The sequence below is a fragment of the Chroicocephalus ridibundus genome, chromosome 22 (assembly GCF_963924245.1).
Source record: "Chroicocephalus ridibundus chromosome 22, bChrRid1.1, whole genome shotgun sequence".
Taxonomy (NCBI): Eukaryota; Metazoa; Chordata; class Aves; order Charadriiformes; family Laridae; genus Chroicocephalus; species Chroicocephalus ridibundus.
In genome coordinates, this window is record NC_086305.1 from 1,090,919 (window position 1) to 1,118,474 (window position 27,556).

The 27,556-nt window shown below is 49.3% G+C and overlaps 3 protein-coding genes across 5 annotated transcripts in view; 1 reads left to right on the forward strand and 2 right to left on the reverse strand.

Annotated features, from left to right (window-relative positions):
* Window positions 1–3,560, reverse strand: part of SH3GL1 (SH3 domain containing GRB2 like 1, endophilin A2) — a 29,557-nt gene extending 25,997 nt beyond the window's left edge. For both annotated transcript variants that reach the window (XM_063358353.1, XM_063358352.1), the window contains exon 1: window positions 3,367–3,560. In XM_063358353.1, coding sequence (XP_063214423.1) covers window positions 3,367–3,411 — 45 coding nt within the window. In that variant the 5' untranslated portion in view covers window positions 3,412–3,560. The remainder of the gene's footprint in view (window positions 1–3,366) is intronic.
* A 694-nt stretch (window positions 3,561–4,254) lies between these two features.
* CHAF1A (chromatin assembly factor 1 subunit A) lies at window positions 4,255–19,710 on the forward strand. Its single transcript, XM_063358349.1, has 15 exons — window positions 4,255–4,448; window positions 4,846–4,896; window positions 5,122–5,939; window positions 8,502–8,558; window positions 10,659–10,900; window positions 11,504–11,564; window positions 12,095–12,163; window positions 12,585–12,808; window positions 13,304–13,472; window positions 13,689–13,769; window positions 13,855–13,944; window positions 14,177–14,438; window positions 15,049–15,536; window positions 17,788–17,881; window positions 19,363–19,710. The coding sequence occupies exons 2-15, from the start codon at window positions 4,848–4,850 to the stop codon at window positions 19,458–19,460; spliced, it is 2,802 nt and encodes a 933-aa protein (XP_063214419.1). The 5' UTR covers window positions 4,255–4,448; window positions 4,846–4,847; the 3' UTR covers window positions 19,461–19,710.
* A 686-nt stretch (window positions 19,711–20,396) lies between these two features.
* Window positions 20,397–25,797, reverse strand: UBXN6 (UBX domain protein 6). Of its 2 annotated transcripts, none has more exons than XM_063358350.1 (11): window positions 25,472–25,797; window positions 24,895–25,049; window positions 24,554–24,627; window positions 24,297–24,428; window positions 23,642–23,739; window positions 23,174–23,249; window positions 23,003–23,087; window positions 22,551–22,770; window positions 22,316–22,446; window positions 21,544–21,689; window positions 20,397–21,019 (listed from the first exon to the last, which is right to left on the reverse strand). In XM_063358350.1, the coding sequence occupies exons 1-11, from the start codon at window positions 25,552–25,554 to the stop codon at window positions 20,891–20,893; spliced, it is 1,329 nt and encodes a 442-aa protein (XP_063214420.1). In that variant the 5' UTR covers window positions 25,555–25,797; the 3' UTR covers window positions 20,397–20,890. The 2 variants fall into 2 exon arrangements, with proteins under 2 accessions (XP_063214420.1, XP_063214421.1); XM_063358351.1 differs by having other exon boundaries at window positions 24,566–24,627; window positions 25,472–25,792.
* Window positions 25,798–27,556: the final 1,759 nt, after the last annotated feature.

Sequence of the window (27,556 nt, forward strand, 5' to 3'; positions counted from 1 at the left end):
CCAAGCCACGACTGCCCCATGCAGTGCCCGGCAGAGAGGGATGCTCCCCACGTCCACGGGGCAGCTCCCAGACAGCCACACCGGGAGCCACAGTGACACCGCACCAACATGGGCTACAGACAACAGCACCACACGCCACTCCCCAGATTAGATCTGTCCCCCCCGAGCAGGCTGTGCCACATCTCCCGCCTCCACACTGCCAGGCCGTGTGTAATCCCAGGTAGGACAGTCCTGCTGTCACGGCGGGAGGGAGGGGACATGTTTACCACCACCGCCGCCTCCACCCTAGGGCTTGTCCCTTCAAACTGGCAGCTGATAAACCTGCAGGTGCCAGGCAGGGCTCTGCTGCTCGACGGGCAAATAGTGACAAAACAACTTATGCTCAATAAGCATCAGATTTGCCCAGGAACGGCACAGGCAGGCACCCTGCTTTGTGCAGCCTGCCCTATCCTCATGGAAAGTTTTGCAGGCTTTTAGGACTTCTATCAGTCTGTATAAAAAGCAAATGAAGCCATCTCCATACCAGCAGGTTCCTGCAGATTCCTGAGTGGATGCCGATGGATGAAAGCTGGACGGTACCCAGGACTGGATGGTCTCGTACCTGCAGGGATTTCGCATCCCGCTCCCAGCTCGCGATGCTGGAGCTCAGATCTGCTGCTGCTGTTTCTCCTCCTTCCTTTTGCGAGAATGTTTTCTACAGCTTTTTTTTTTTTTTTTTTAATAAAAAAGAACATTTTGCTGTAAACTAGCAAAACCTGTTCTGGATGCACACACCATCTGCAGCATTTGCCAGCGTGACTTTATTTTGCAGGATACTATCTCGGCATTCTGCGTGTGGGCGCCCGGCTGCCTCACCCAGGGAAGACATGGGCCAGCAGGAATCAGACGGCAGAAGCCCGCGAGCCGATCTCTGGTCCCTTAGGCTACCGAGGGGGCCGAACTGGCCCCCTCATCGTGCGGTGAGGGCAGGGTGGATCCCAAACCTGCCGCTCCAGCGGTGCCGAGGTCCTTGCAGACCTTGGTCCTGGCTCAGTTTTTCCTTCAATTAACAACAGACATGGAACAAAACGTAACATTTTAGGAAAGATCTTCCACATGTTTGGTTTTGGCAGCATTCAATAACTTTAAGGGGAGCCAAAAAATAACTAATCCTCCTCTCCTTCAGCCAAGGGGCGGCTGAGGAGTGGGACCAGCGGAGGGAAAGGGAAGGAGGGTGGAAAGGGAAGGGAGAGGAGGAGAAGACAGAAAAATGACTGGAACCAATCGCTCTCAGTTTCCAGTTAAAGCATCTCTAAAGCATAGATACCTGTGTCCTCGTCACCAGGGCACCGTAAAGGGGGTGGCAGCACCTCCGAAAGAGGACTGCGTCCCTCTCATCCCTGCAAAGCGAGTCGCTTCACTCATATTGGTGGAAAATCTGACACTAAAATCGGCTTCTTTAGATGAAATCAGCTCCCAAAACCCTGCGGCAACAAGAGCCGCGAAAGAACTCACGATGCTACAGCAAATACACATGACGCAATTGGAAATACAACTTATCTCCCAATTTAATATGCCACTGAACGCAGTTTAAGCACCCAAGGGAAACGCATGCACGAGAGGTGAATGGGCCGCCAAGTCTGTGCATTGGGCAAATTACTTCTCCCTGGACAGCTGCACCAGGTTTAATTTTTCCAGAAGTAGCCAAAATAGTTCCTTTTAAGAAAAAAAGACACCTGTAACAGGAAAAAAACACCAAAGACCACATGTGATTTCACTTCACAATAATTCCTCCCAAGAAAGACTTCATCGGGTGTTGTAAAACAATGTTTTTAGACTTCAGGAACACACTACTCCTGACCCATTGATGAGCTTTCACCACTAATTGCCCTGCGACACCACCACGGCACATCCACGCCAGCTAAATCCTCCTACACTGAGTTTTCAGCACAACCTTCCCTCCTGGAAGTCGTAAAAAAACAAACAAAAAAACAGGACGCAAGGGTTTGCGAGATAGGGGGTGGGGGAATGACTTCAGGAATTTGTTATTTTGCTTTGCTGTTTAAGCAACATGCATTATCATAAACGTGGCCAAGAAAGGAGGCACCACACGTAGCAAACATGCTTGGGCTGAGCTTAAACAGGTCTAAGCTTTACACCTGGAAAACAAGGTCTGGTAGTAGATCTGTGCAAAAGATTCATCTTAAATTTAAAATGGGGGCAGAAAAGCAGTGACCAGGGGAAGCAGAGGAGTATTTGTCATTCCCAAATCATTCTAAAAATACATTTAAAATATGCAACTGTTGATTTCAGCAATGTTCACAAGATGAAGGAAGGATGATGCTGCTCAGGCAGATTGGGACGGCCACCCCTTGGGGGTGTGCGTGTGAGGGAAGAGGGATTAACGAACCCCATTATAGGCAGATTCCCAGGTCTGGGGAGGGGGGGAGAGCTGCAGCCTTGAGGAGCCACATTCCATCTTCACTTCAGGATGACAGAAACTCACTGTTTACTGCCGGAGCAATCAATTATGGGATCGATTTTCTCTCGGCTAAAAATCGCACATCTGACAAGTTTTTTCCGATGTTCCCGTGGCTGTTTCCCGTCCAGTCTGGGCTCCCTCAATTCCAAAATCCTGAGCCAGCGGCTCTCCAGGAAGCAGGAGCTTCCCGGGGTCGGGATGCAGCTGCCATCCAAGGTTACCGGGGCTGGTGACTCCCCATTACGACCTCAAACCCCACATGGCCGCCACCTGCCAGAGCTTTTCTCCTAAAATCCGGCTCTGCTTAGGAAGTCCAAGGGCTATTCCTCAATAGCCCTTCACTGCTATGGCCCATGGAGCCAGCTGGATCCATCTCCCCGCCATGCTGCAGACACGGACTGATTTTGGGGACCACAACACCCACCTGGACGTTGGGTACAGCCGGTTCCCAAACCCCGGCACCCTCCGGTACACGTCAGGTGCGTTTTGCTGCTGGGGCCCCCAGCCCAGGGGGTACAGGACCAACCCGGGATCCCCCAGACTCCCCCAAGGGGAGCACAGCGGGGACACTGCAGCTCCCCGCTCCACCCCACTCCCAGCCCCACAACGGCGAGGCGGGTCCGGGACACTAGGCTCCAGTAAGGCCAGAAGCCACCGGGAGACGATAACTGGGGGTGTTGGGAGGCACCTGGGGAAAGGGTGAGGACACGCGTGACCGCAATACCGGGGGTGCTGAGATGGGGCACCGGCGAAGGATCCCGGGAGAGGACAACGGCGGGTATCACGGCACCAAGAGGCCGTCCCAGGCTGACAGCGGGGGGGGGGTGGGGGGTCACCGAGACGGAGCTAGTAATAGCAGGCCGGCCAGCCGCCCCCGGTGCCGCGGCGGTTCCCCAGTACCTCACCTGGCTAGCCTTGTAGAACTGCTTCTTCAGCCCCGCCACCGACATTCTGCCGCCAGCCGAGGGACCCTGGGGGCGGCGGGACGCCTCGGCACGCAGGAGCCCAGCCCGGCCCAGCCGTCGCCGCTGCTGCTTCCGCCGCGGCCACCGCCAGGAAGCGCGCGCCCCGCCCCGCCCCGCCCCCTAACGGCCACCGGCACCACTGAGGAGCGGCCTCGCGCCGGCCGGAGCGCCGCCACACTCGCCACGTGGTGCCCTCGCGCCCCCTGCGGGCCGGGCGGCGCCACCACACGTTACGGACGAGCCACGGCGGAGGGGAGGGGCGGCCCCTGCCGTTACCGGGCTGAAGGGCCCAGCACCGGCCGAGGCAGTGCTGCACGGAGAAGATAGCGAGTGCGACCGGGGGTGGCCAGGCTAGGCCGGGAAAGGGCCCGTATCCAATCCCAAGCACCTCCCATGGGAATGGGGGCAGCTGCAAGGAGGAACTACAACTCCCAGAATCCCTAGCGGCACGTCTCTGCGCCTGCGCGCCGCTGCGACAGCCTTTCATTGGTTGCCGGCCCTGCCGCCATTTCGCGCCCTAGCTTGGGCCCCTCCACCTGGTGCTAGGGAACGGCTGTCCTGGCCTCTCCTGAGCCGGCCCCGGGGCCGCACCGCCGCTGCCCAGGCTCGCGCCCGGGGAGCAGGCGGGTGTAAGGACCCAGCGGCACCCCGCCGGCCCTCACCCAGCTAGCCAATTAGCGCTTCCAGCGGGGCTGACTGACAGCCGCCGCCGCCAATCAGCGACGGCCGTCGCGCTAACCAATCAGGAGGCAGTATCCAGGCCGGGCAACGCGTTTCCCTCCCGCCTTCCTCACGGGACGCGGGGGGGCGAGGGGCGGGGCGGGCGGAAGGGTGGGTCACGTGGGGCGTGCTCCGCCTATCAGCGCGGACAGGCGCGGAGTCGCCCCGGCTCCCGCCAAATACGAGCGGGAGCCCCCGGGGCGGGACCGGCTGCGGTGGGACGGAACGCGACAGGCCGCGACGGCTGCCGCCGCCGCAGTGGGAGGAGGAGTGGCGGGAGCCGCCGCGTCCCGCCCTGGCAGGTAGGGCTGAGCTCGGTGTGTGGCGGGCCCGGGGCGCGGTGCGTTTCCGGCGGCGGTTGGGGTGCGCGGGGCCTTCCTGGGGGTAACAAAGGAGGCCCGGCTGCCGCGCCCCGCAACTGGGCCCAGCCCGTCGCCTCGCCCGCCGCCTCCTTCCTATCCGGCCTCCTCTCCCTCTGCCTGGGCCAAGCTCGGGGGGCTGGTGTCCGGCGGCCTGGGGGCTGGGGATCCCCTCAGCCTGAGGGGTGCTGGCCCCGGCCTCTTTGTCCGGCCGGGCCGGGCCCACGCTCTGCCGTCGGCAGAGCTGTTGGGTGCTGCCGCCGGTCGGCTGTCGCGGGAAAGCGGGTAGCTCACCAGGAACGCGTCATGGGTGTTTATTTCTGCTGTTTTTCCCTCACAGCCATGGAGTGCAGAGACAAAGCGGCCGTTCCTCCGCGGAAGCTCGTACAAGGTGAGGCTGCGGAGTGTCCATCACCCAGTGCAGCTTTAGTGTGCTAAGAAGGCGTCAGACCCAGTTGTGTAAATTATATTGGCTTTGCAGTAATAAACTGGCCCTAACTGGCTAACCTGTTTTAATTCTTATGCTTAAGAACTAATTAAACATCCCTCTGTTTGATCCCTCCCCTCAACCCACTGATGCATATGATGTGAGTAAAATAATAAAATGTTGTTTCAGCTCGGTTGCCGTTCAAACGCTTGAATCCTGTACCAAAGGAAAAATACGATGCAGATTCAGAAGTCAAAAAAGTAAAGAGCTCGCAAAGCGGTTTTGGTCCAAGTAAGGATTCCTCCCTGGATGCATCGCATGCCTCCCTGGACAATGTGGAGAACGACTGCCAGCTGGATGCAGATGTGAATTTTGCCCCAAAGCTTATTAATGGGAAGTTAGACCATTTTATGCAGAAAAACTCAAAAGATGACACAAACAAAACTGTGGTTGTTATTGACCTGACAAAGGGCTCTAGCCATAGACTAAGCGATGGTGTAGACCATGTTAACTGTGATTCAAAAGCATCTTCATCTATAGCTGTAACTAATGGCACATTAGGAAAAGAGAGAAACCAGTTGAGTTGCCTGAATTCTGTGCAGAGTAGCCAAACGGATGACTCAATGGAGACTGATGTGCCGTGTGAAGCTGTAGCAAATAAAGATGAAGATTTGGTAGATGGAATTCAGTGGTGTTCTGGGTTAACAGAGTGTAACAGCGGGGAAAACACAAAGGTAAATCAGAGCAAACTGAAGGACGTCATCTTTGAGGGGAAGATGCCTATAGTGCTCCTGGAGGATATTATGACTGCAAAATCTCCCCAAGTCACTTCTCTGGATGGAAGCATCACGTCGGAAAATGAGACCATGGAATCATCTCACGAAGGAGACTCTGGACTTACCAATTCTTCACTCAGCTCTCACTCTGTGAGCTCACCTGAGACGCAGCCCGTTGCAGAAACAAAGAGAAATTCTAGTCCCTTAGCTGCCTCAACGCCTGTTAGGAAGGTTGGTCTCTTTTCTTGGGTTTTTTTCAAAGCTGTTGTGTTGCAGATAGGTTGTATGGCTTCCTCTGCCTGTGGTGAGAAGGACAGGTAGGATATTTGTAAAGATTGTGAGAAGTGTATGAAAGGTGGTGTTGATTGATTAATAACATAACTGACTTACTACCTTTTTGAATCTTCCTTTAAGTACTATAACTAAAGGATTTAAATCTTGCCTGGTTTTGAGCTGCTGGCATATTTGCATTGTATAAATGTAACTTTAAGTTCTGTTATAGGTTCACTTTATATTTTTTTTTATAAACCGTTTATGAAGTGTGTGCCCTTGGACTTAGTGTTTTAGTGATTGGGATGACAGTGTCCAAAAGCGGTGATGTTTTACAACGTCTATTCTATCCTTGATGAAGCTGCTGTAATTACTGTGAGAGGACATTACCCCAGTACCAGTCAGTGCAGATACTTGCCAAGTTCTGAATTTCTGCAGCTGTGGCATAGAAAATGCTTTAAGCTGAAATCACAGTGGAACTGTGGATCTGTGTGTGAGGACAGAGGACGAGTCAGATGGGCTCCTCTCTCTCTCCAAAGTGGGTGCACAGAGCTTGTGCTCTCAGCCATCTTGTCACGGGTAACTGCTTTAGGGAAAAGTCACTACACATAGAGCGCTCCTGGGGACACTCGGTGCTGCTGGGTAGCGAGGGCCGGAGCACAGGAGAGAACGCCTTGGAATTAGTTCTGTATGAGCTGGTTGTGATCTTAGTTCCAGTTTAGTACCTCTGCTCCAGCAAGAGGCCCTAAAACATTGTGACTTTTGGCCTTATGTTGAAGGGGAAGCTTCTAAAGACAATATCCATGCAGGTGGCCGAAACATTCGCGTGGCTCAGATGCCTGTTCACTGCTCAACCATTCTGGGGAAGAGATAAGTGGAGGTGTAAAGTGGGGGTTTCTCGGGAGGCGGGGCGGGGTGTGTGGGGGAGACAGTCACCCATGGTGAAGCCTGTGAAGCAGAACAGTCCTGGTGAATGCACTTGGGGTTTGGGTGCTGCAGCTCAGCCTCACCTACAGTTAGGCTGGTCTGTCTGCCTGGTGCATTTGCTTTGCTCAAATACATTATTAGAGTGGAAAGTGAGGAAGGTATTGATGGGTGGGTCCATGTTGTGCTGCCAGAGGTGGAGAATTGAGTAGGTGGCTCGGGTAAATGAGGGTGAAGCAGCTGGTAGCCTTCCTGCTTGTGTCATCCTGAGCCTTTTCAGAAAGATTTTAAACAATTATCCCCCTGCGGTTTAAGGAGAAACTGTCCCACAGGGGAGGAAAAACCTTGCTCGCCCCGTGGAGGTATGGATAACTTATTTGGGACTTGTAGCTGACGATGTGATGGGTTTTCCTTTTCTTCTGTTGTGTGCTTTCAGGAAAAATGAACAATTCCTATACTGTTAAACCTTGCAATCTTTCATCACTAAAATAAATACATAAACTCAAGTAGGCATGAAGTATTTCCAGTGCAGCAGAGCAAACAAAAAAGTACTTGATTCCTGATGTAATACGATAATGCAAACAAGCTATTGATCTCCCATGGTGTGAAGTAAGGGAGGAACAGCTCAGGTGCGGCTTGCCCTGTTGGTTGTCTGTCCTGGCATGTTTGTTTTCTTAGGTGGGAAAAGCTCTGATAAACTAAATCTCCTGGTTGGAAGAACTTCTATTTTTGTGTCAGATAAATCTAGAATCTCCTCATGCAGCTTTGCACAGTGTGAACTGAAATGTCTGTGACTACAGAAAATAAAGCGGTTGGTTTGTGTTAGTTGCTTAATCACAGGGTACCTTATACTGCAAATGTCAGGAGAAGGAAGAGGGAGATACGTGAAACCAAGCCACAGTATGCTGAATTATTGACAAATTACGCCTTTGGCCAGTCTACGAACAATGCTTTTAAGCAAAAAAATACATTTTTCCCCCACCTCTATAAGTAACAGCTTTAAGAGAAGTGAGAAGTCAGACCTGTTGGGAACTTGGAGTCGATGCACTGATGCTAGTGGAAGAACAAGAGAGCTGTGGGTTACAAGAAGAAACAGCGTTAAAATATGGATAATAGTCCTTGTATTCAGGAAGTTATAGTTAAATATCATAGAGAGAGTAAGTGGTAGGATGCAAAAAAAAAGTTCAACTCAAAGGAAGTGACTTTGCTATAATTAAATGTTCTCTGTTGTGCTCTCGTGATTTGGAGCAGCTCTGGCTTCTGTTTGTTTTTCTGCACGTGATATTCCCTTGCAAATGATACTTTAGAAATGGAGGGGACCAGAGGGATTTGTTTATGCAAAACTTAATAATGCGAGGCCTTGATGTAAACTGAGGCATTTAAATGTATTCAGGCTTAAATGTAAATCAGCGAGATTAGAAATGCTTGAACTGTATTATATCCTATACCAAAGGAATGCTTAAGTTGCTGAATATACTAATCTGCAAGAACAATGTTAATGTAATTCAGATGAAGCTGGCTGCTCTTTCGGTAAGAATTCTAGTGCATTGTGGAAAGGGAATAATGTGAATCTCTAAAATTTATGTTTTGTAATTCCAGGTGTCTCAGAAATTCCACAAAAGTTCGGCGGAGAAGGAGAAGCTGAGATTGCAAAGAGTAAGGCATTTTCCCTGACGCAGAAGGTTACCCTGCTGTGCTTTTGCGTTGAGTAGCGAGCAAAGCCCTTTGTCCTTCATCTTAGTCTACTTAGAACATCTCTTTTCCTGTTTTTCCTCACTGATGAATATGGAAGAATCTTAATGCACGCAGTTAAAGTACTTGGCTCGTTCCAGAGCCGCTTAATGCATACATAATGAGGTGTGGGTGGCCTGCACTGCAGTTCTGTGCACTTTGGTGAGATACTAAGGAACTAAATGTTGCTATGGCTTGTCAAAATGCTTTTGAGAATTTTTTCAAACCCTTCCTGAGAAGGCGCAGCCTTCCAAGTGGACGGAGGCAGGTGAAATCTTGGAGAGCTTGCTGTTTAGGGTCAGTTCCTGCTCCATCCTTCTCATCCTTTCCCCCTTTTAAGCTGCAAAACATAGGGTCTGTTCGTCGTTAATCAGGGAGGCAAATGGGCTGCTGTGTTTATGGCTGAAGAACCTGTTGGATGTTGCTGCTGGAAATGCTCAAGCTCCGGTTTCTGCTTGAATGCTGCTACTCAGCAAACTGTGTTCCATAACAAAATGATGGTGTGATAATTTTGCTGTCCATTCTACTTTCAGTCATAAAATGCTAAATATAAATGAGGCTGCTGGATCACACAGGGTTCTTGAACAGTCAGTGCTGTATGAGTGGGCTTTGCCTGCTGGAAAACTGGGTATTACTTTAACTGCAGTTTGGAAGGCCAGTGCTTATGAATTCTTATTGTGTTTCTTAGTAACTAGTTTATAAAGTTGGTAGGGGACTGTTACGTTTTTCTATATAAGCTATATATGTGGTTGAGCCTGCTCCCAAGATGCTTGCTTTGTACAGTCCCCCACATAGAAGTCCAATCTGTTGTTTTCTTCCATTCTGCGTGTGTTAAAAATAGCAGTAATGTGAGGGAGAGATGAGAATGGAAGCTTTATTACGCTACAAATTAAATAGACCTGCCAATCTTGCTGTTAACTTCACACCATTTTCCAAACTACCCAGCAGATTTTTCACTGATTACCATGACTCAGTTCTGACAATATTGTTTGGTTTTTTTTTTTTACCATTGGCACTGTTTTGTATGTTGGTTGCCTTCTGCAGTTATTTGTACATTGTGATACTCTTCACTAGGTCTTGATGTTGCCAAGAAGAGATGTGAAATAAATTAAAAAAACCCTGAAAATACACAGGGAGGGTATTTGTACCTCTAAGCACAGACATACCCTTGGTTCCTGGTGAAGTCACCAGTGCCTACAATGTGGGGATGCTATCTTTATTCAATTTGTCATTTTTGAGTAAGGGTCTTGCGTTCTCCTTTGTGGCAGCAGATCCATAATGAGAATTTCAGTTGCTTTGGGAGGAAATACTGTGAACAGGAAAACTTTTCAATGTAATCTTCCCCCCGTTATTCCCATAGTGCCACTTAAATAGGCTTATGATACCAGATTATCTAACGTGGACTAACACAAGTGACAGTTTCTTTTGTGAGCTCCAGGTCTTATAAAGCATCAGAGTTTGGAGACTCGTGTTACTGCCTGAAATAGCAGAAAAACATGGTCAGAAAGTCCTTATGGGTCTATAATGCAAAATCAGATCAACTTCACTTTTCCTACTACATTGATATAAAAGCATGAAAGCTTAGCTCGGGAGGTATATATTTCCAAAGAAAGTCTTTTGGAAACAATCTGAAATCTTGTATTAAATTAAAAACTATATATTTTAAATTCCCATATAATTTTCCATAATGCTACATTGCTAAGGAAGATGACTCAAATATAAAGCGAGTAGATTACAAAGCTTGCTGTGATGCTTAGAAAATGGAAACGCCTCCATTTGTTAGGAGAAAAGAATAATTAATGTCTTTAGAGAGCCAGTCCAAATAGCTCCATCAGCTGAGGCAACAGGTAGCTGCAGTCAATAACCTTGTGTCCGGGGATTGCTAGAAACAGTGCTGCGGGTCAAGTGCTGCGTGGGTGCAAGAGTCTACTCTGGGATCTCAGCTGAAGAAATAAAGTCCTTATTTTACTCAAATTTTTATTGCTGTGGACAAAAAGCCAACTTAACAACTTGTTTATGAACCAGGATCAGGAGCGCGCAGGCAAGCTGCAGAAGTTGCAGGCAGAAAGGGAGGAAAAGGGAAGACTGAAAGAAGAAGCGAAAGCCGCGAAAGAGCGAGCCAAGGAGGAGGCAAAGAAGAAGAAAGAAGAGGAGAAGGAGTTGAAAGAGAAAGAAAGGAGAGAAAAGAAAGAGAAAGAAGAAAAGGAAAAAGCCGAGAAGCTGAGAGTGAAGGAGGAGAAACGCAAGGAGAGGCAGGAAGCGTTAGAGTAAGTGTCTGGGTTTCTGAAGGTCCTGGGGACTAACATGTAGTGGTGTGAGCACCTTTCCATGCCCAGCTTGGCCATCCCTTCTGGAGGCTGTCCTGGTCAGACAGCACATGCCTCTTTGTCACAGGATAGATATTAAGCGCTTGAAAGACTCTGTATGCCAGACCCGAGGCCCAGCAGTGCTTCTTGCTGGGGGCTGACCTGGGCTTCTGATTTGAAAGGGCTGAAAAGCACTGTCATGCTCCACTTGAGTTTTCCCTTCATGACCAGTCTTGCCTGCACTTTTGCAACGTGCTGGCGCTGGTGCCCTGTCTGGTGACGAAGTTGCTTGTAACTTGATAGTACCATAAATACCTTTTCCTGGCATTGAGGGAAGCTTGAAGCAGCCTCGCTACTTTGTGGGTAAAACAGGTCAATATTTGCTCTAGAAGGAATGAAGGGAGTCTTCTGTACGCTTAACCAAGTATGGTCCTTGATCGATTAATAGATTAATTATCTTCTTGTCTAGCACGTTGGGGTCAAGGTCTGGGGCTTCTCACCTCTTCCTCAGTGCAAATAAACACTTCATGATTTGTGACAATTAAAATGAACTTTATATTAAAGGGCAAAACTTGAAGAGAAGAGAAAGAAAGAAGAGGAGAAACGGTTAAGAGAGGAGGAAAAGGTAAATGCTTGTCTCTAAGTTCTTTCTGCTATGGTCAAATGATGTTAATGGGCTCCCTGGCGCCTGGCCGACGCTGCTGAGCCATTCATGACAGCTACTGCAGTTTTGCGGGCAGTGCATCCTCCCTCGGTGTCCTCCTTCACGGCCATGCCTCTTGGGAGTGTGTGTTCATCTGGGATGCAGCCTGCCCAGTCTGATGCGGTGGTGCAATGTCATGCAGGTTTCTTGACTCTTTCGTATGCATTGGTGTCTTTGCCTTTATCTGTTAAAGTCTTTCTAGATTTGTGTTTTTCAGTGCCCATAAGTGAACTCTGTCCTTTGTCTTAGCAATGACATTAGAAGCCACAGAGCTGTGTTAGAGAAAACAATTATTTTTGTTGTTGTTGAGTTACAAGAGCTCAAAAATAACTGAGCTTTGCTTTATACCTCACTAGATTTGAAGTTGAGTCATGCGTGAACTTGCCTTGAATTATAAGGCCTTCCTTGTCCTACCTTTGTGTTTATAATTTGCATTTTGATTCTGATTGCAGCGTATTAACGCACAGAAAGCAGAAATTACAAGGTTCTTCCAGAAACCAAAGACTCCACAAGCCCCGAAGGTGAGGTATTGCTGTTCCTGCGTATGTTGCCCTTTCATGAGCTGTCTTCTAACAAAGACACTGATTTCCATCTGATCTGTCATTTAGAGCTTGTTAGGTGGACAAAGCATTAGTATTTCTTACTTCCTACTTTCAAAAGTGTAAAGGATTTAAAAAAAAAAAGTCAGTGACTGGAGCAGAGACTGTAAAAGAAGTTTGTAGTTGCTTTAGTAAAAACCTGAGCTCTGTCTTCTGCTTCCTTGGCTGTGAAGACCTAGATTCCCTTGAAAAGATCTGTTGGAGTCTCAGATAGGAAGGGCATAACCTCAATCTTCACTCAAAGCTTAGCACCTGGTATTGATGATTGTTGTGTATCTGGAATGTGTTGGTGCTGCAGTTTCTCGGGTGTTCAGACCCTAATGATCCTCATCTAATGTTTCAGATTCTTGCTGGCTCTTGTGGAAAGTTTGCTCCTTTTGAAATTAAGGAGAACATGGTCTTAGCTCCCCTCTGTCGTATTGCCCTGGATCCAGACTTCTTAGAACAGCTGGATAAGCTCCTGCATGCCCAGAATAGTGATGTTTCTTTCTTGAGGGATCTAAAGTGTCGTAAACCACGGAAAACTGGACCTACTTTTGTCAATAACAGTGCTGACATAGTAAACAGGTTAGTCTGTGTTTTGGGGATTTTCATCACATTTTTTTATGTAATGAACGGGAGTGGTTTTGAGGTAGTCTTTAATCTAATGCTGGAAAGATGGAGCTTTTCTTTGAATGCTCACTTTGTATGCGAATTGTTTCCACAGGGAGCAGTACATCACGATGTAGATTTCCTTCATTCCACACAATGCTTCTCAAATCCTTCCCCGCAGGAAATCTTGTGCTTCAGGCAGCTGCCTTCAGCACCGGACACTAGTGGCTTTTAGCGGCGTTTGTCTGTGATACTTTTAAAAAATAAACATAGTGATAGCTAAAACGGAGGAGCCATTAAGGAGAGAGGTGGCTTGTCTGGAGCCCCCATGTTCTTGTGAGCGCGTTGGGAGTGGCTGTTCTAATGGACTCAAGCTCTGGGTTGATATTGTGGCTGAACCGAAGCTTTCTGTAAGATGTTCTGCTGAGCATAGGGGAGTGAAGGACTGAAGATGGTGTCTTCTTTTAACAGTGATGTAGTGGTAGTGGATAACTGCAAAACGGATGCTGTTCCCGAAAGGGGGAAATTCGGTAGAATGAAACTTCTACAGTTCTGTGAGAATCACCGTCCTGCGTACTGGGGCACATGGAACAAGAAAACCACTATGATCCGTCCCAGGAATCCTTGGTCAAAGGACAGCGTAAGCACCTCGTGGGCGCTGTAGTTGATTTTTTTTTTTTTTTCTCTTTCTTTCTGTTCTTGAAGTGAATATGGGGTTGGCCAGCTTCACTTGTTCTCTGGGATTTCTGATCCACTTGTATGTTTCCTCTTGCTACTAACTTTTGAAACCCTGGCTGGGGTCTGGCGTCATGCTCTCAAATCACTTATGGAAATGGCCTGTTGGCATTTCTTCTAGAAACTACTGGATTATGAAGTAGATAGTGATGAAGAATGGGAAGAGGAGGAACCTGGAGAAAGTCTCTCCCATAGCGAAGGGGTAAGGATTCTGCATGCTGAAAAATAGCTTTCTGAACCAATTGCACTTGTCAGTGTAATTTCTAATAAGCAGAGTTTATTTTTAGGATGATGAAGAGGAGGGAGAGGATGAAGATGATGACGATGGGTTTTTTGTACCCCATGGGTACTTATCTGAAGATGAAGGAGTGACAGAAGTAAGTGAACTGGGTGTCACTGGATTTCCACCTCTGTTTCCAATGAAGCATGTGACAAATATTGGCAGAGGAAGAAAGCACGTAGTGTTGGCAGTGATGTGACTCATCTCAGATCTGCACGGTTCAGGAGCAGACTTCTGTAGCTCAGGGAACATGGTAAAAAGCTGGGTTTAAAAAGCTTTTGTTTTTCCTGGAATGACTGTATCGAGTTCTTTTTCGCTTGTGGCTTTAGGAGTGTGATCCAGAGAATCAGAAGGTTCGTCAAAAACTGAAAGCAAAGGAGTGGGACGAACTGATGGCCAAGGGGAAGAGGTTCCATGTTCTACAGCCTGTGAAAATTGGCTGTGTCTGGGAAAGCGCAGAAAACAACAGCAGCACAAACACGGACCTAAAGGTTCTCCAGCAATTTGCAGTGTGTATCCTGGATTCATCTGTTGCAGAGGAAGAACAGCAGATACAGAAATGTAGTAAAAAAAGAGCAAAAGATCAGCAAAGTAAGACATGAAGGGCTAAATAGTTGTACTTATGCACTGTTGTACTTTGCTTTGGAGAGAACAGCTTTTTGTGTTGAGTGTCAAATTCAGAATAACCTGTTCTTGATGAGTCTGAAACCCAAGGAATCTCTGTGAGAGTTCTTGGAAAGGAGTTTTTCGGCATTGCATCTGGTATGGCTGTAGTTACGCTTTCCAAAAACTCTTCCTCTAGATAATCTAGAAAATTAAGCCAACAAGATTCAGATTTAGGGCTGCTTACTGGAAGTGCTCGAGCCTGTTCACCTGTTTATTGTTCAGGGGGAGAGGATTTCTTTTGTGTGACCGGTTTCAGTAATGACTATCTCCTGTACGTGATTAACACAAGGATGTGAATGATGCATGTAAAGGCAAGAATAGGGCCTGATGCTCCCACTTTAGGGAATTGTTATTATTGGGGAGTGACTTTTCTACATCAAATTTAGCTCCTGGTACAATCCCATATCTAAAATTAATGTCAACCTATTTGTTTTCTTTCTGGAGTGTGCGTACTGATAGGTTACATCAGCCTGGCTTTTCTCGGCTTTTAAATGTTTCTTCCTCATAACCTTTGTGCATCTTTTCTTCTCTGCAGTCCTTGGCCAGCTTCTGCCGCTGCTGCATGGCAATGTGAACGGGAGCAAAGTCATCATCCAGGAATTCCAGGAGTGCTGCCGGCAAGGACTGTTCAGTGATGTGACTGCAGCTGCTGACTGTAGCGACACGAGCCCTGTGAGCCCCCACACCTCCCGGCCGCAGACGCCTGTTGGTGAGGACAGCGGTGTCCCCTCCAAAGCCAGGCTAAAGCGAATAATTTCTGAGAACTCTGTGTACGAGAAGAGACCTGAATATCGGATGTGCTGGTACGTCCACTCGGAGGTGCTGAAGAGTTTTGATCAAGAGCATCTCCCCGTCCCTTGTCAATGGAACTACATCACCCAAGTCCCTTCTTCGGGGAAGGAGGAGGGTGGCAGCATGCCAGGCGTGGCAGTCCTGCAGACCACCCCTTTGTCGGTAAAGAGGAAGTCCACCGGCAGCATGTCCATCACTAAATTCATGAAGAGGCCTCAGGATGCTGAACAGGTGAGTTCCTTTTGCGGCGCTCTTCTGCAGTAAAGAACGACGGGAATGTAGCTGTGTGTCTTCTGTAGGTGAGTGTCCTGGCAGGCATCCCAGATTGGCCTAGATCTGCTGTGAGCAGAGTCAAAATATACTGAGCTACAAATCTTCATACAAAAAGACCCTTTTTTGTGGGGAAAGGAGTGAAATTATGTGACTCTGAAGAGATGGGTTTCTTTTCTGTTTCTCCAGCTTGGACTGACTGTTCCATTTGAAATGCTGCTCTCCTGCTGTTCTTCCATTTTCTGCTATTTGGCAGTGGTTGCATCCAAGCTGTGAATAGTTTCTGAGTGTCTGCTTGGCCTTGGTTTTACAGCTGTATGTAATTTGTATGCAGGTTTTTATGTGTGTATGGCTGCCAGATGTATAGTCTGAGCTGGTGACTTGCATCGGTTGCATGTGTGCTGATTAAATGTTCCTAAGCACTGCAACTCCAAGCCATAAAGAAAAGTCTTTTGTAAAGTCTTCTCCTTATACTATCATACATAAAGCTGAATTTTGAGAGCTGGTTTAAAAATATAGTAATTCATAGGAACAAAATGAGATGGATTTGGAGTAGATGCCACTCCAGCTCTAAGCTTTATTGAGGTCTTCCTGTTGTTGCTTCTGCTTTTCAGGGTAACCACAAGTAGTATTAAGAGCTTAATCATCCAAAAGGATGACTGAAAAGTGTGTGATCGGTGCTTTAGCTGTGTGATGCTCTGTCATGTGTTTAAGGCTTCAGGTCCTGAAGCTTGGTGTTACCAACTATTTGCTTCCAAACCTACAGGTAGGACAGGGTTTGCGCTGTCAGTCGATTTATTCCTCGTGCCCCGCAGACAAGGGGGTGAGGAAAGAAGCCACAGACAAGGCTTTTTATGCTTTTTCTGCCCACTTCATTCTTGGCTTCTTTGGCTTTTTTACTGAAAAAGCTCTGCATTCAACTATTGATAGGGATCGGAGACTTGTGAGAAGCTGTTCAGCCCCCAGACTCCATCTGCTTGGGTTTCTATACACTAAATAAAGGCAGAGATAAAAATCTCTGCTTGGCACCCACTGGAATTCTGCTTGTAACCAACTATTTGAGCAGAAAGAGCAAACCAAAGGCTTTTAGTGGAGTTACATCACCGGCCTCAATTCTTCAAAGCTCTTGAAAGTGTCTCAAAGCTGCCCTTGTGAGGCGCGGTGCTGTGCAGCTCAGAGCAGAGGTGTCAGAGTCCTGAAAGGATTTCATGCCTGATGTCTAAATCAGCCCTGCTGAGGCGTTGAGATCCCGTCCTTCCTGTGGAGCCAGGTTGGAGCTGGGAGAGCCTGGGGGCCACTGGTAGGTCAAGGCCACCAGGTCCTCTACAGCTGGCACGCGTTATTCTGCCGTGGAGCTCATGCCAGGACTTGTGTAAGTAAAGGTGGTCCTACAGAAACCATGGAGAGAGAACAACTCGGTATTGAAGTGGGCAGTGCACACGTGTAGGAGGGGAATGCTTAATCTGAGAATTGTGATTTTAATGAAAGATGTGAATTTAAAATGTCTTCTCTGGGAGAACAGCTTGCAGGGGCTGGGGACCAGGTTCTAGGTCCGAGACTTTTCATTCTGCAGTTCCAGCTGGGGGGATGCATAACCAAAAAAACACTCACAGCTGTTCAAAGCTGGTCAAATTCAGTTTGTATCACTCCTTGTGTTCATTTTCTCAATTCAAAAATGAGTACTTTGTGCTGCTCCCGTGGCAGAAAATGGAGTCACTAAGGGAAGAACTGTCACCCCTCCCTGAATAAAAGCTAATTGGCAACGATGAGGAGCAATCAGGGGAGAACATGCTTTAAATTTGACAAGCAAAAGGCTTCAGAAGGAAGAAGGCATCCAAAATAATCAGCAGAGGGGGGAGAGATTTCCCTTCCAAAAAACCCAACAAAACTGAGTCAGATTTCAATTAAGGTTTGAACTGACTTTTTCATGTGTAGGCTGTTCACCGTGTTGTGTAACAGGGAAACATTTCGGAGCAGAAGCTTGGCGTGCTTCCTGTGCTACGTGCCATTGCAGACGAGGCCTTTTATCAAAAATCAGTGTCTGTTGAAGCCAGGGGTTGCTTATTTTTCTTCCCTATAAATATGCCCAGCTGCTCAGGCTGTGCTGCGAGTCCCAGTTGTGAGTCCTCCTCAGCGCTGGCTGTGCTTGGTTTCGCGTGTTAGCACTGGCAGCTTGCTGATACGCAGCTGATATCTTTCTTCTTTCCTTAAGGCTGAAGCTGCAGAAATGGATGGATTTCAGGCAGATACCGAGGAGGATGAGGAAGATGACGACTGCATGATCGTTGATATACAGCCAGGCAAAGGTGGGGAAATAAATCGATATCAGTCTCTTGGCAGACCTTGCTCCCACGAGGGAGAGTATGACAGAGTGAGAACGATGTGTGCCTGAACCTGTTGCAATTTTTCTGCCACTCTTTCATCAAGCCTTGAGTTTGATGTTTTATTCTACGTACTAGAATATATATACTGGGTATTTTTATGTCTTATTCTAGATGCTTCTTTGCTTGCTATTTACGGTCTTCTCTAACCTGCTCTTGCCCGTTCTTCTTTCCTTCCTCCAATTGACTAAATAGCACAAAGTACTTGTGACTAGCACTTGGCTGCCAGTGTTACCTTTGTTTTTTCTGGTTAAAAAAAAAAGTGAACATTGGGGTCAACATCAGCAGATCCACTGTTGGTAAATGTTGCTGAGCAGGGCTGGTCTCTGGGACGTGCGTACCTATGTTCAGAGACCTTCCAGGACTGCAAAGGTCTGGAGTGTAACTCCCCTCTGCTGCCTTCCTCAAGCCTTAGGTGCAGGCTGAATTGTCTGTTCTGAAGGAAATAACATCAGATAATAACCAAGCTCTCAGATGTTTGACACGTGAGGGCTATGATCATCACGTTGCTCTAGAATCTAAGCAGTTGCTTATATTTGTATCCCAGTTATCCCTTGGAGAAGAGCTTTCAAAGCTCCGCTGCTGTAGTGTATCCTTTCAGGCTATGGATTGAGAAAGAGTGGGATGAGGATGTGGAGCGGCTCCTTTCATCTCAGTGAGGTTTTAACTATATATACTTGATCATACAGATCAACGACTTAACACCAGCCACATGATGTGCATTCAGCTCTTCTCAACTGCTTTCAAAACCTCCGAGCCCTTTCTTACTGTGCTCACAATGGAGCTCTTTCACAATGCTACTGGCACAACCTGAATTACAGAAAGTGGGGTTTTTGTGTTGGGCAGCTCCTCTAATTGATAGATAAGGGCTCGTGCATATTCCCAGAGCCTTAAATTCTATAGTGTTTGACCCATTCTGACATATTTAGGTTCTCCTTTCTATCTCAGCTGGTGCTACATCCCTCCTCTTGCCTGCCATAACAGACAATATAACTGTTTGATGAGAAGCTTCGCATTTAATCTTAAGCTGCTTTTGCTTATTACAAGACTGCAGCAAGATGAAAGTCTTGCTTCAGGTTTGTAACCTCTTGTTCTGAGGAGGGGGTTGCTGGCCTTCCTCAGGCTCTGTTGACACACATGCAGCTGTATTTATTTACCTCTGCCTGAGTCTAAAGCACTGAAAAGATTATGAAGATCCTTTTTATGGTTGAAGTAACTTTATTCTGGATTGATGTTAACCTACTATTAAAACCAGTTTTTAAATGGTACTGAAAAGGAGACTTGCAACAGATATGGGCAGACAAGCTAAAACAGATAAAGCATGAAGTAGCCAAATTCTACTAGATCAATGAGGATAAAAGAAAACAAAAACACACAACAAAACCAACACATCTTCTACTTTGCAGATTCTATGTTAGCAGTTACCAAAACAGCTTCAGAATCCAGTGGCACAAGAGCCGCTCACCAGGACACCAGCATGGCCAGCCCATCTAATACAGTTTGAGACTTAAATGCCTACTAACTTCTCTGTATGTATGTAGAATTAATTAGAAAATTTTAAACCTTGTGTATCTTTGAACAAGATACTTGAAAGTATTCCATATTTCTTGTAAAGAGAAGACAGCACTTTGTTCTGCTTCAGACCAGATGGAAGCTTAAATTTTTAGATCTAGTTTTTAGCTTAAAAAAATATCGCATATTAATCTGTCCTTAATAAAGCATTATTGAAATTTTGATACTTCTTTGTAATGGAAAGTATCTATCTAAGTTATCTCTAAAACTAGCAGAAGGATTTTGAAATAAGCTTATTGTGATACTGCTGTTCATAATGTTGTATAGCATGGCCTTGGGTATAAATGATGTACAATTATATTTGAATTTATGCTATCTATATCATCCTGTTTGTGGTCTTACTTGCTACAGAGAACAGCAGCAGGGCTTTACCTTTGGAAAAGAAAAGAATAAACTCACTTGTTTCTCTTGTTTTGGGATAGGCTGGTATTAATTAGACATTGGGCTAGTGATAGATTATTGGTCTCCTCTACACATTGCTGCAAGAGAAGCTATATACATAAAAGCGGCCCTCTACCCCACAGAAAAACTTTTAAGATTGAAGTATAAAGGACTGGACTAGCATCAAACTTGTTTATGTAACAAACTTGTTGGGGCTTTTAACTTCATACGGCTTGTGAGTTGATGGGTGAGTTCCCTAAAATACTGGCTATAGAGGCTTAATCTCTCACTGGTGGGCAGCGTAAATAGCTGTGTCTGTCGTCAGTCTCTGCCTGTCCCTTGTTCTGTCTGCAGGTGCCATGAAGTCAAAAGGTGGGTAATGCCACAGCTGCACCAGTAACACCAGTGCCAGCCCCAGCACCGACTGGAGCTCGTCTGCATTTCAAACCTGTAAGAGCGATGCAATTCAAATAACTCTGAACAGAACTGAGTCTTTAAATATTCCATTTAATCAGACTAAGCGTCATTTTATCTAAATATAATCTCTCCAATAGGAGTTACAGTGCACACAGAAGCAAAAGGAAAAGCTGAGTTCTAAACCCAGCCTGATACCCAGGCTCAATCGATCGGTGATCCAGCCTAGTTACTAGCACCTCATCCCTCCTCCAAGGGAGCAGAGGGGTGCTTCATCATGGTCTTGGAAACACCTCAAGCAGTTCACTGCTACAACTTGTTTTTTCAAGCCATTCAGAGCAGTCCTGTGAGTGTCTTACTGGGCAAGACTGCCTTAGTGTGTGGCTACTGGAGTTGTGGAGGTGACTGCAGCAGGGTTGGTGTGACCCAACAGAATCTAGACTCCCACTCTGCAGAGCTAAAAGAAAGTAATTTCTGAGGTCCCGTAGCTGGAAGCTCCAACAGTCTGCATGGGGAAAATGAGGGAACAGTCTAAAACCACCAGCGCTGAATCCACTCCCCTTTATTTCATGACAGTGTCTGGACTCTGGAGAGAAGTTCGGGTTTCAGGGGGCTTGCTGGCTGCTCCTCTCCCGAGGCCTGAATGTCTGCCATGACTGCTGCGTCCCAGGCGAGAGTCAGGAGGGCTGAGGGCACCTGGAAGAGAAAAGGCAGAGCTATTACACTATACCAGTGTTATACTTTGAGTTCATAAGGTGCTGTGTATGTTCACAGAGCTGAAAAAACTTAGAGCATTTCAACTAAAAAGGACACGTGTGGATTTCTGCAAGAAGCTCCTTAGAGGGAGTGCTGCTTTGGGCTTTCTGTTGGTAGCCACGTGCTAGAGCTGCACTTGCCTCCGTTGCTGCCTTCCGTCTCTTCCCAGCGTGGATGCTAAGCCTCTGGCAGAGCTGCTGGCAACTACTGCAGCCTGCGTTTGCTACAGGAGGTCTGTCCGTGCGGTTCCTCTAGATAGACCTCATAGCCTTCAGCCAGAAGCCTTCAAGCATTAACTTGTTTGCACTTAGAAAGGAAGCGACCAGAGCACAACTTCTGGCACTGAAAGCACAAGACACAAACTTCTTCTTAAATTATGAGCAGCAGATGACTCTGACAACCTGAAGACCCCTGTGGAAGGTACCAGCTATCTCTCTCTCTCTCTTTTTTTTTTTTTTACTCACCAGTCCACATTCATTGAAGGCCAAGTTCTCATCAGTCAGTTTGAGACCTCCGGGTCCCAACAGCTCAAAGGGCAGCCAGTCATCTCTGAGTGCTTCTCTCACAAAGTTGTAGAGCACAGACACCGATTCCCGTGCATAAAAAGTCCCTGCCATGAGAAAAAAAGGTGAGATATTGCAAGAGAGCCTGGCATTTACCAAATCTAACCTTTTGTGGTAGGTTTCGTGGGGCTCCTGTACTGATGCGAACTTCATGAGCTACCTCAGTGACACAGAAACAGCCTGATTCAGCTGAGAAGTATAAAAGCAGAATCCCCAAAGAAAAATATTACTTCAATTGTTGCAAGCCCCTGCCAGCCTGTCACAAAGAGCTGGGAAAGCCTGAAATGATTTCCAGAGTTCTTCTGCAAAATGCAAAGAGGATTTATACTGTTACATAGCCTCACACCACACAGGTGACCTCATGCTGGTTACTATATCAAACCGATCTAATGAGTCCAGCTTGCTCCCAGTAGCCTGGGAAGAGCACACTTTAATTAACAGCGCCTTGAGATTCTTCCCTCTCCACTCAACCCTGGCTTATGGTCCCAACTGTGTACAGGGGAGGGCTCGGAGATGGGAAGAGTTCTTAGAGAAGAATTACCCTGCTCTGGTTTTTCTTGCTTTATTCTACCAGCTGTGTTCAGCCTGCCTCTAGCCTGCTTATTATTCAAGCTCTCAAGTATTCTCAGAAGCTTTTAGAGGTGTACAAAGAAAGGGTAAGAAGCCTTTTTACCTTGGAGGATGTATCCATCGGGAAACCGGACTCGTATCAGGGTGTAGTTGTACTTCCGCATTTCCCTTTGTTCTTCTTTCTCTCGCATGGCTCTCGTCCTCAGCATCGAAGCCTTCTCCACTGCTTCTGTCCTTTAGAGAAAAAGCAATTTTTAGCATGAAGGAGAGGTACAAGACTCCTCACTGGCATCCTGCGCCCCCTGCGCGGTCTGGGCCCTCCTCGTAAGCCTGCTCACCGGAGCCGTTGCTCTCGTTTGATCTCTTCTGCAGTGAGGTTGTAAAAGTCATCTGGCAGCTCAAACCGAGCAGCTTCAGGTGATGGTTTAAATACACAGAGCTGGCGATCCAGCTGGGCTCTCACAGGCTTGGAGCTTAAAAGCTGCTCTTTGTAGTCCTTGAGGTCTTCCAACTTGGTCAGCATTTCTTCCTTCAGTACGTAATACTCCTCTCTGTTCTCTACAACCAAAAGGATGGGATTTGAGGCTCTTGTTCTTGACATGAGTAATGTGTGAAATATAAGAGCAAGGATCTCCGTAAAATATAGTGTCTTAACAGGGTGAGCAGCTGTTGCTGTTACAGCCTGGAGTAAGAGCCTGTGGAGCAAGCAAAGCTGCCTCGTTAACCTCCCCTGGGACATCCCACCACCACTCAAACTCTGACTCCAGTTTAATACGCTTAGATTGCTTGCCTTGTCCTGGAACAGGCAGTGTTTTTGTCTCAAACCCGATAGCCTGGAAAAATCGGTGTATCCCATCCAGGCAGCTTATCCTTTCCTGGAAGAAAAGGAAAGAATTTAAATGTAGCCTGTACCAGGCAAGGTTGTTCCCAGGCAGAGCATCTGCAGGAGTCTTAACCTCACCTGAAACACTTTGTTCTGCAGCTTGATTTTCCGGTACTTCTCTTCCTCTGGATGGAGATAGATATTATCCAAGTATCTGCAGAAAGAGGAATGTAAGGATCAAAGAGGCACTTCAGAACGTTCTACCCCAAGATGTAAGAAAAGACTGGGCGACCTCACATTATTTCTCACTGATAAAAGAGCTGAAAAACTGAGGAAAGGAAAATACATCAGTGTTTCGTGCCCAAACCAGACAGAAGATGGGGGTGGCTGATCTCAACCAGCAGCTCCCAAACCTCTTGGATGAGTGGACCAACTCTTAAAACATCTCTAAGATGCTGACCTTATTTCAACTGACAATTAAGATGATTCAGGTGTTTGGCTTTGGTTTTTCTTCAGGCATTGCCTGAAGCACAGCAAGAAAATCCACCTGCCTGTTGGCCTTGCAGAGAAGGGAAAAGCCGCTTGGTCCTAATGCAGCCCACTTACTTGGCCATGGTCTCCACGCCCATTCGTACTTTCTCATGGTCCTTATTGAAGGTGTGAATCTCCATGATGGAGGCAGCCACCGGGTCTACGGAGAAATACTGGGGGAGAAGGAAAGAAACTGGTCGGGGGGAGCTGGCCCTACTCTGCACAAAGGGATGTGGGGGTGTGTTGCAGTTTAACCCTGACCAGCAGCTCAGCACCGTGTTTGTTCCCCCCCAGCGGGACAGGGAGAGAACTGGAAGGGTAAAAACAGTGTGAAAACTCATGGGTTGGGCTAAAGACAAGATTATTAGGTAAAGCGAAAGGCATTTATTCACTGCTTCCCAGTTTAGCCATTTCCAGTGTGTAATCAACACTGTTTTCATCACAAATCTAAAACACGGCACCATCGCAGCTGCTCTGAAGAAAATTAACTCTGTCCCAGCCAAAACCAGTCCAGGACCAGAGTTCCCAGTCCCAGCATTTCCAGCAAGCCGAAGGGAGGGTGCTTGGACAGGCATGTGTACGACTACAGCAGACCAGAGTTGCCCTTTGGGAGACTGTGGAGATTTTACAGGGAGAAGGTAGAGAGGTCACTGCTCGAGGGGACCCACACCACAAAACCAGTTAAAGCAGGAGGAAGGGAAGCCGTGCAGCTGGCAGACATGGTGCTTACCGACTGGATGGCTTCTCGGAGGTGCTTTTCCTTCTGGTCTTTCCTTACAACTGCACCGGTTAATGGGCAAATAAAGTAGACTCCTGAAACAGAAGGGGCAGCTGCCCCTTCCTGGTCTGGGGAAGTGACATCCTAAAGGAGACAAAACCAGGCACTGAACTGAGTGCAGGAAGGTTGGGATTTGTTTTAAATGCTGTGGCGTGTCCACAGGGGGGGCAGGGACAGCAGCCCAGGAGGGTGCTGAGCAGGGACAGTACCATCTCTTGTACCTTTTCTTCTGCTGAGAGCCCTTTCCCACTCGCAGCTGCCTCAGCCATCAGCTCTCTTCTCACTATGAGAGACAAAGACAGGTTACGGGGGTGGAGGTTCAGCAGATTGCACTCCGAATGCCTACGCGGGTGCTCTGTCCCTGGCCTGGGAGTCCAGGGGCAAGCGTGACCCCCATTTCTATGACACCCAAGCAGACACAAAAGCCAGCTGCACCCCGCAACGCCCTCGAGAGCTTGAGGACCCAGGATCTCCCTCCCTGGGCTCAGCTCGGAGCCATGACCGTCCCTACACCGGCACAGCAGCTCTGCAGCCTCCAGCGAGCTCCTACCCTGGTTCTTGATGGCCTCCTGGGAGGAGGCAACCTTGACCTTGGGCTTCAGCTCCATCCGGGCCAGCGCCGCCGCCGCTGCCATCTGTGCTTCATCCGTTGGTCCCTGACGAGGCTTCGGTGCTGCTTCAGCTTTTGGCTTCTCCTTGGGGACCCTGGGCAAGAGGGAATGGTGGAGCTCGGGAGGAGACGGTCTCCACCACTGCCAATGGGACTGTGCTGGCTCGGATGTGGCCACAGACACGTAATGGCAATTACTGCCCTAGTGCCAGGGAACCGGCCACCCCGGTGCGGCACGATCACTGCCCAGTGAGTGTCAGCCCCCACGGGTGCGTGGCTTGGGCCCAGTGCCGCTCACCGGCCCCCGCAGCCGGCGGCGTCGGTCCCGGCCCGGTGTCCCCTGGCAACTCCCACGTACCGGGTGGCACCGGGACCGGGTCAACCGTGGGGACCGGCAGCCGGGCGGAGGGGGCCGGCTCCCGCCCGCTCAGCCCCGCTGGCCGCCGGCGGCCGCCTGGGAACGGCGTCCGCCCCCGCGCCAGGCCCACCGTTACCGGAGGGTCCCCCTACCCCGTACCGGGACGGCTCCGAGAGCTTCTGTCCGGGCCCCGCGGTCCTGAACTTCAGGTCGGCCTTGATCTCCTGGAAGAACTTGCGCATTGCGCCGGCACTGGGATCGGGACGGGGACCGGGGCCACCGCCTCCAGCCCGCGCTTCCGCCCCGCCCGCGGCACCGCCTCCGGAAGGGGCGAGCCCGTGACGCCGGGCCCCAGCGTCGCTCTAGGCTCCCGCCACTCTATGGCATCCGCGGTCCTCCAGGCTCCGGAGAAGGCGGGGCTGCGGGGGAGAGCGGGGCCGAGACCCCCCCGGACCCCAGGCCCGCACCCCTTGGACCCCAAGCCTGCATCTACGGACCCCCATGGACAGCAGGCCTGCACCCACGGACCCCAGGCCTGCACCCACGGACCCCCCCAGACCCCAAACCTGCACCCAGAGACCCCCACGGCTCCAAGGCCTGCCCCCATGGACCCCAGGCTTGCACTCATGGAGCCCCACAGACCACACAGCCCCCCGGCCCGCATCCACAGCCCCTGCTCTACAGCCTCGGAACCGTCCCCTGGTGCCCCCAGGAGGAACCAGCAGCCCCAGTCTGAGCAGATGAGCCTGAAACAGACCCTCCATGGCTCTGTAGCAAACCTCACCCAGCCCTGGGTACAACCCGGGCTGAGGGAGCCTAAAACAGAAGATTTTCCGTTTTCTCTGCCTGGGCCCACAGCCTGGCCCTCCCTCACCTGCCAGCCCCCGCCCTGGAACAGACAGGAACTTTGCTTCCTGTCCTGCAAAGCAGGTTTGAGACTGGCCAATGGGCTCAAAATTTGGGGACAGATAGTTTGATGAGGTTTATTCCCACAGCACAACTCTTCCTCCTCCCCACAAGGATACGGGACAGTCACTGCAAAGGAAGGGGCCGCACACTGGATGAGGAGGATGCCCCATCCCAAATAGGGGGTTGCACGTTCACCTGTGAGATGGCAGCTGTGGAAACGGCACCCTGGCACCGCACCTCGGCAGCAACTCGGGCATCGGCACGGGGACCTGGGCCACCACAGCAGCACCAAGAACCAGAATCATGCTGATGGAGGCTGGACCCACGCCTGCGTTGCCAGGGGCACTCACACGGAGCCACGGCACCACCAGCAAGGCAACACGCAGCCTGGGACGTGGCACAGCCCAGGACACGGCACAGGAGCGAGCACTCGCTCGCAGGGTGACCTCAAGAACCACAGATCCCCCCGGACCCGCTCGCTCCCCAACACCCCTCACTTCACAAATTCCCTCCCGCAAAGCCCAGAGGAATTCCCCCTCGTTGTGCACATCCCCAACGTGCTGTGGCCGCTGCCCGTGCTTCACAGAATCACTTAGGTTGGAAAAAAGCTGTAAAATCATGGAGTTCGTCCCCACTAGCCTCCCCCCAGGGCCACAATCGCTGTAAATAATTCCTCCCCCGAGCGTGGTTTGTGTTTTGTCCCTGCCTGGCTCTTGCCGGGAGCTCCAGCAGCCACCCCAGCTGCTTTGGTGCCAGGCGGTGAGCCCGGCACGGGCCACAAGCCTTTTGCGTTTCCATGACCTCACAAAGAAACCAAATTGGGTTAAAAACAGGTTTAAAAGCCAGAGAAGCTGTCGGGCAGGCACCTGACACTGGGCAGCCCCAGCACTTTCCAAGGGAAGGTAAAGCAGGTCTGACTCCGTCCCCCACGGCCTCGCCCCAGGTGTCTCTGCCTGGTGGCCACATCCTCATCCTGGGGACACTGCCACCCGCCCCGAACCGGAGGGACCCGGGATGAGGCCAGGGACGGAGCCCCCGACTCAGCAGGGTTTGGCCACGTAGGGGTGGTGTCGTGTCCCCAGGCTGGGGGGGGGCGAGGTGGTGACGGTGGAGGGACTCCCCCGATGTCCCCTGTGTCCCCCCCGGGCCTGGCCTGTCCTCCCTGGCCCTATGGCCACTGACCCGGCTGCTCAGCTCGGGACAGATCCAGCCCCCACCCTATAGCCCTGTCCCTTACCCTATGGCACTCACCCCCACCCTATTCCCCTGTCCTTTACCCTATAGCCCTGACCCCCACCCTATAGCCCTGTCCCTTACCCTATAGCCCTGACCCCC

Bases quoted from the DNA above. Each gene is read 5' to 3' on its own strand.
- CHAF1A (XM_063358349.1), top strand. From the start codon at position 4,848: ATGGAGTGCAGAGACAAAGCGGCCGTTCCTCCGCGGAAGCTCGTACAA. The intron at 13,770-13,854 runs GTAAGGATTCTG...GTTTATTTTTAG, and splicing joins GTCTCTCCCATAGCGAAGGG to GATGATGAAGAGGAGGGAGA. The intron at 14,439-15,048 runs GTAAGACATGAA...TCTTCTCTGCAG, and splicing joins AAGAGCAAAAGATCAGCAAA to TCCTTGGCCAGCTTCTGCCG.
- UBXN6 (XM_063358350.1), bottom strand. From the start codon at position 25,554: ATGCGCAAGTTCTTCCAGGAGATCAAGGCCGACCTGAAGTTCAGGACC. The intron at 24,628-24,894 runs GTAGGAGCTCGC...TGTCTCTCATAG, and splicing joins GGAGGCCATCAAGAACCAGG to TGAGAAGAGAGCTGATGGCT. The intron at 22,771-23,002 runs GCAAGCAATCTA...TTTTGGTTGTAG, and splicing joins ACTGCCTGTTCCAGGACAAG to AGAACAGAGAGGAGTATTAC.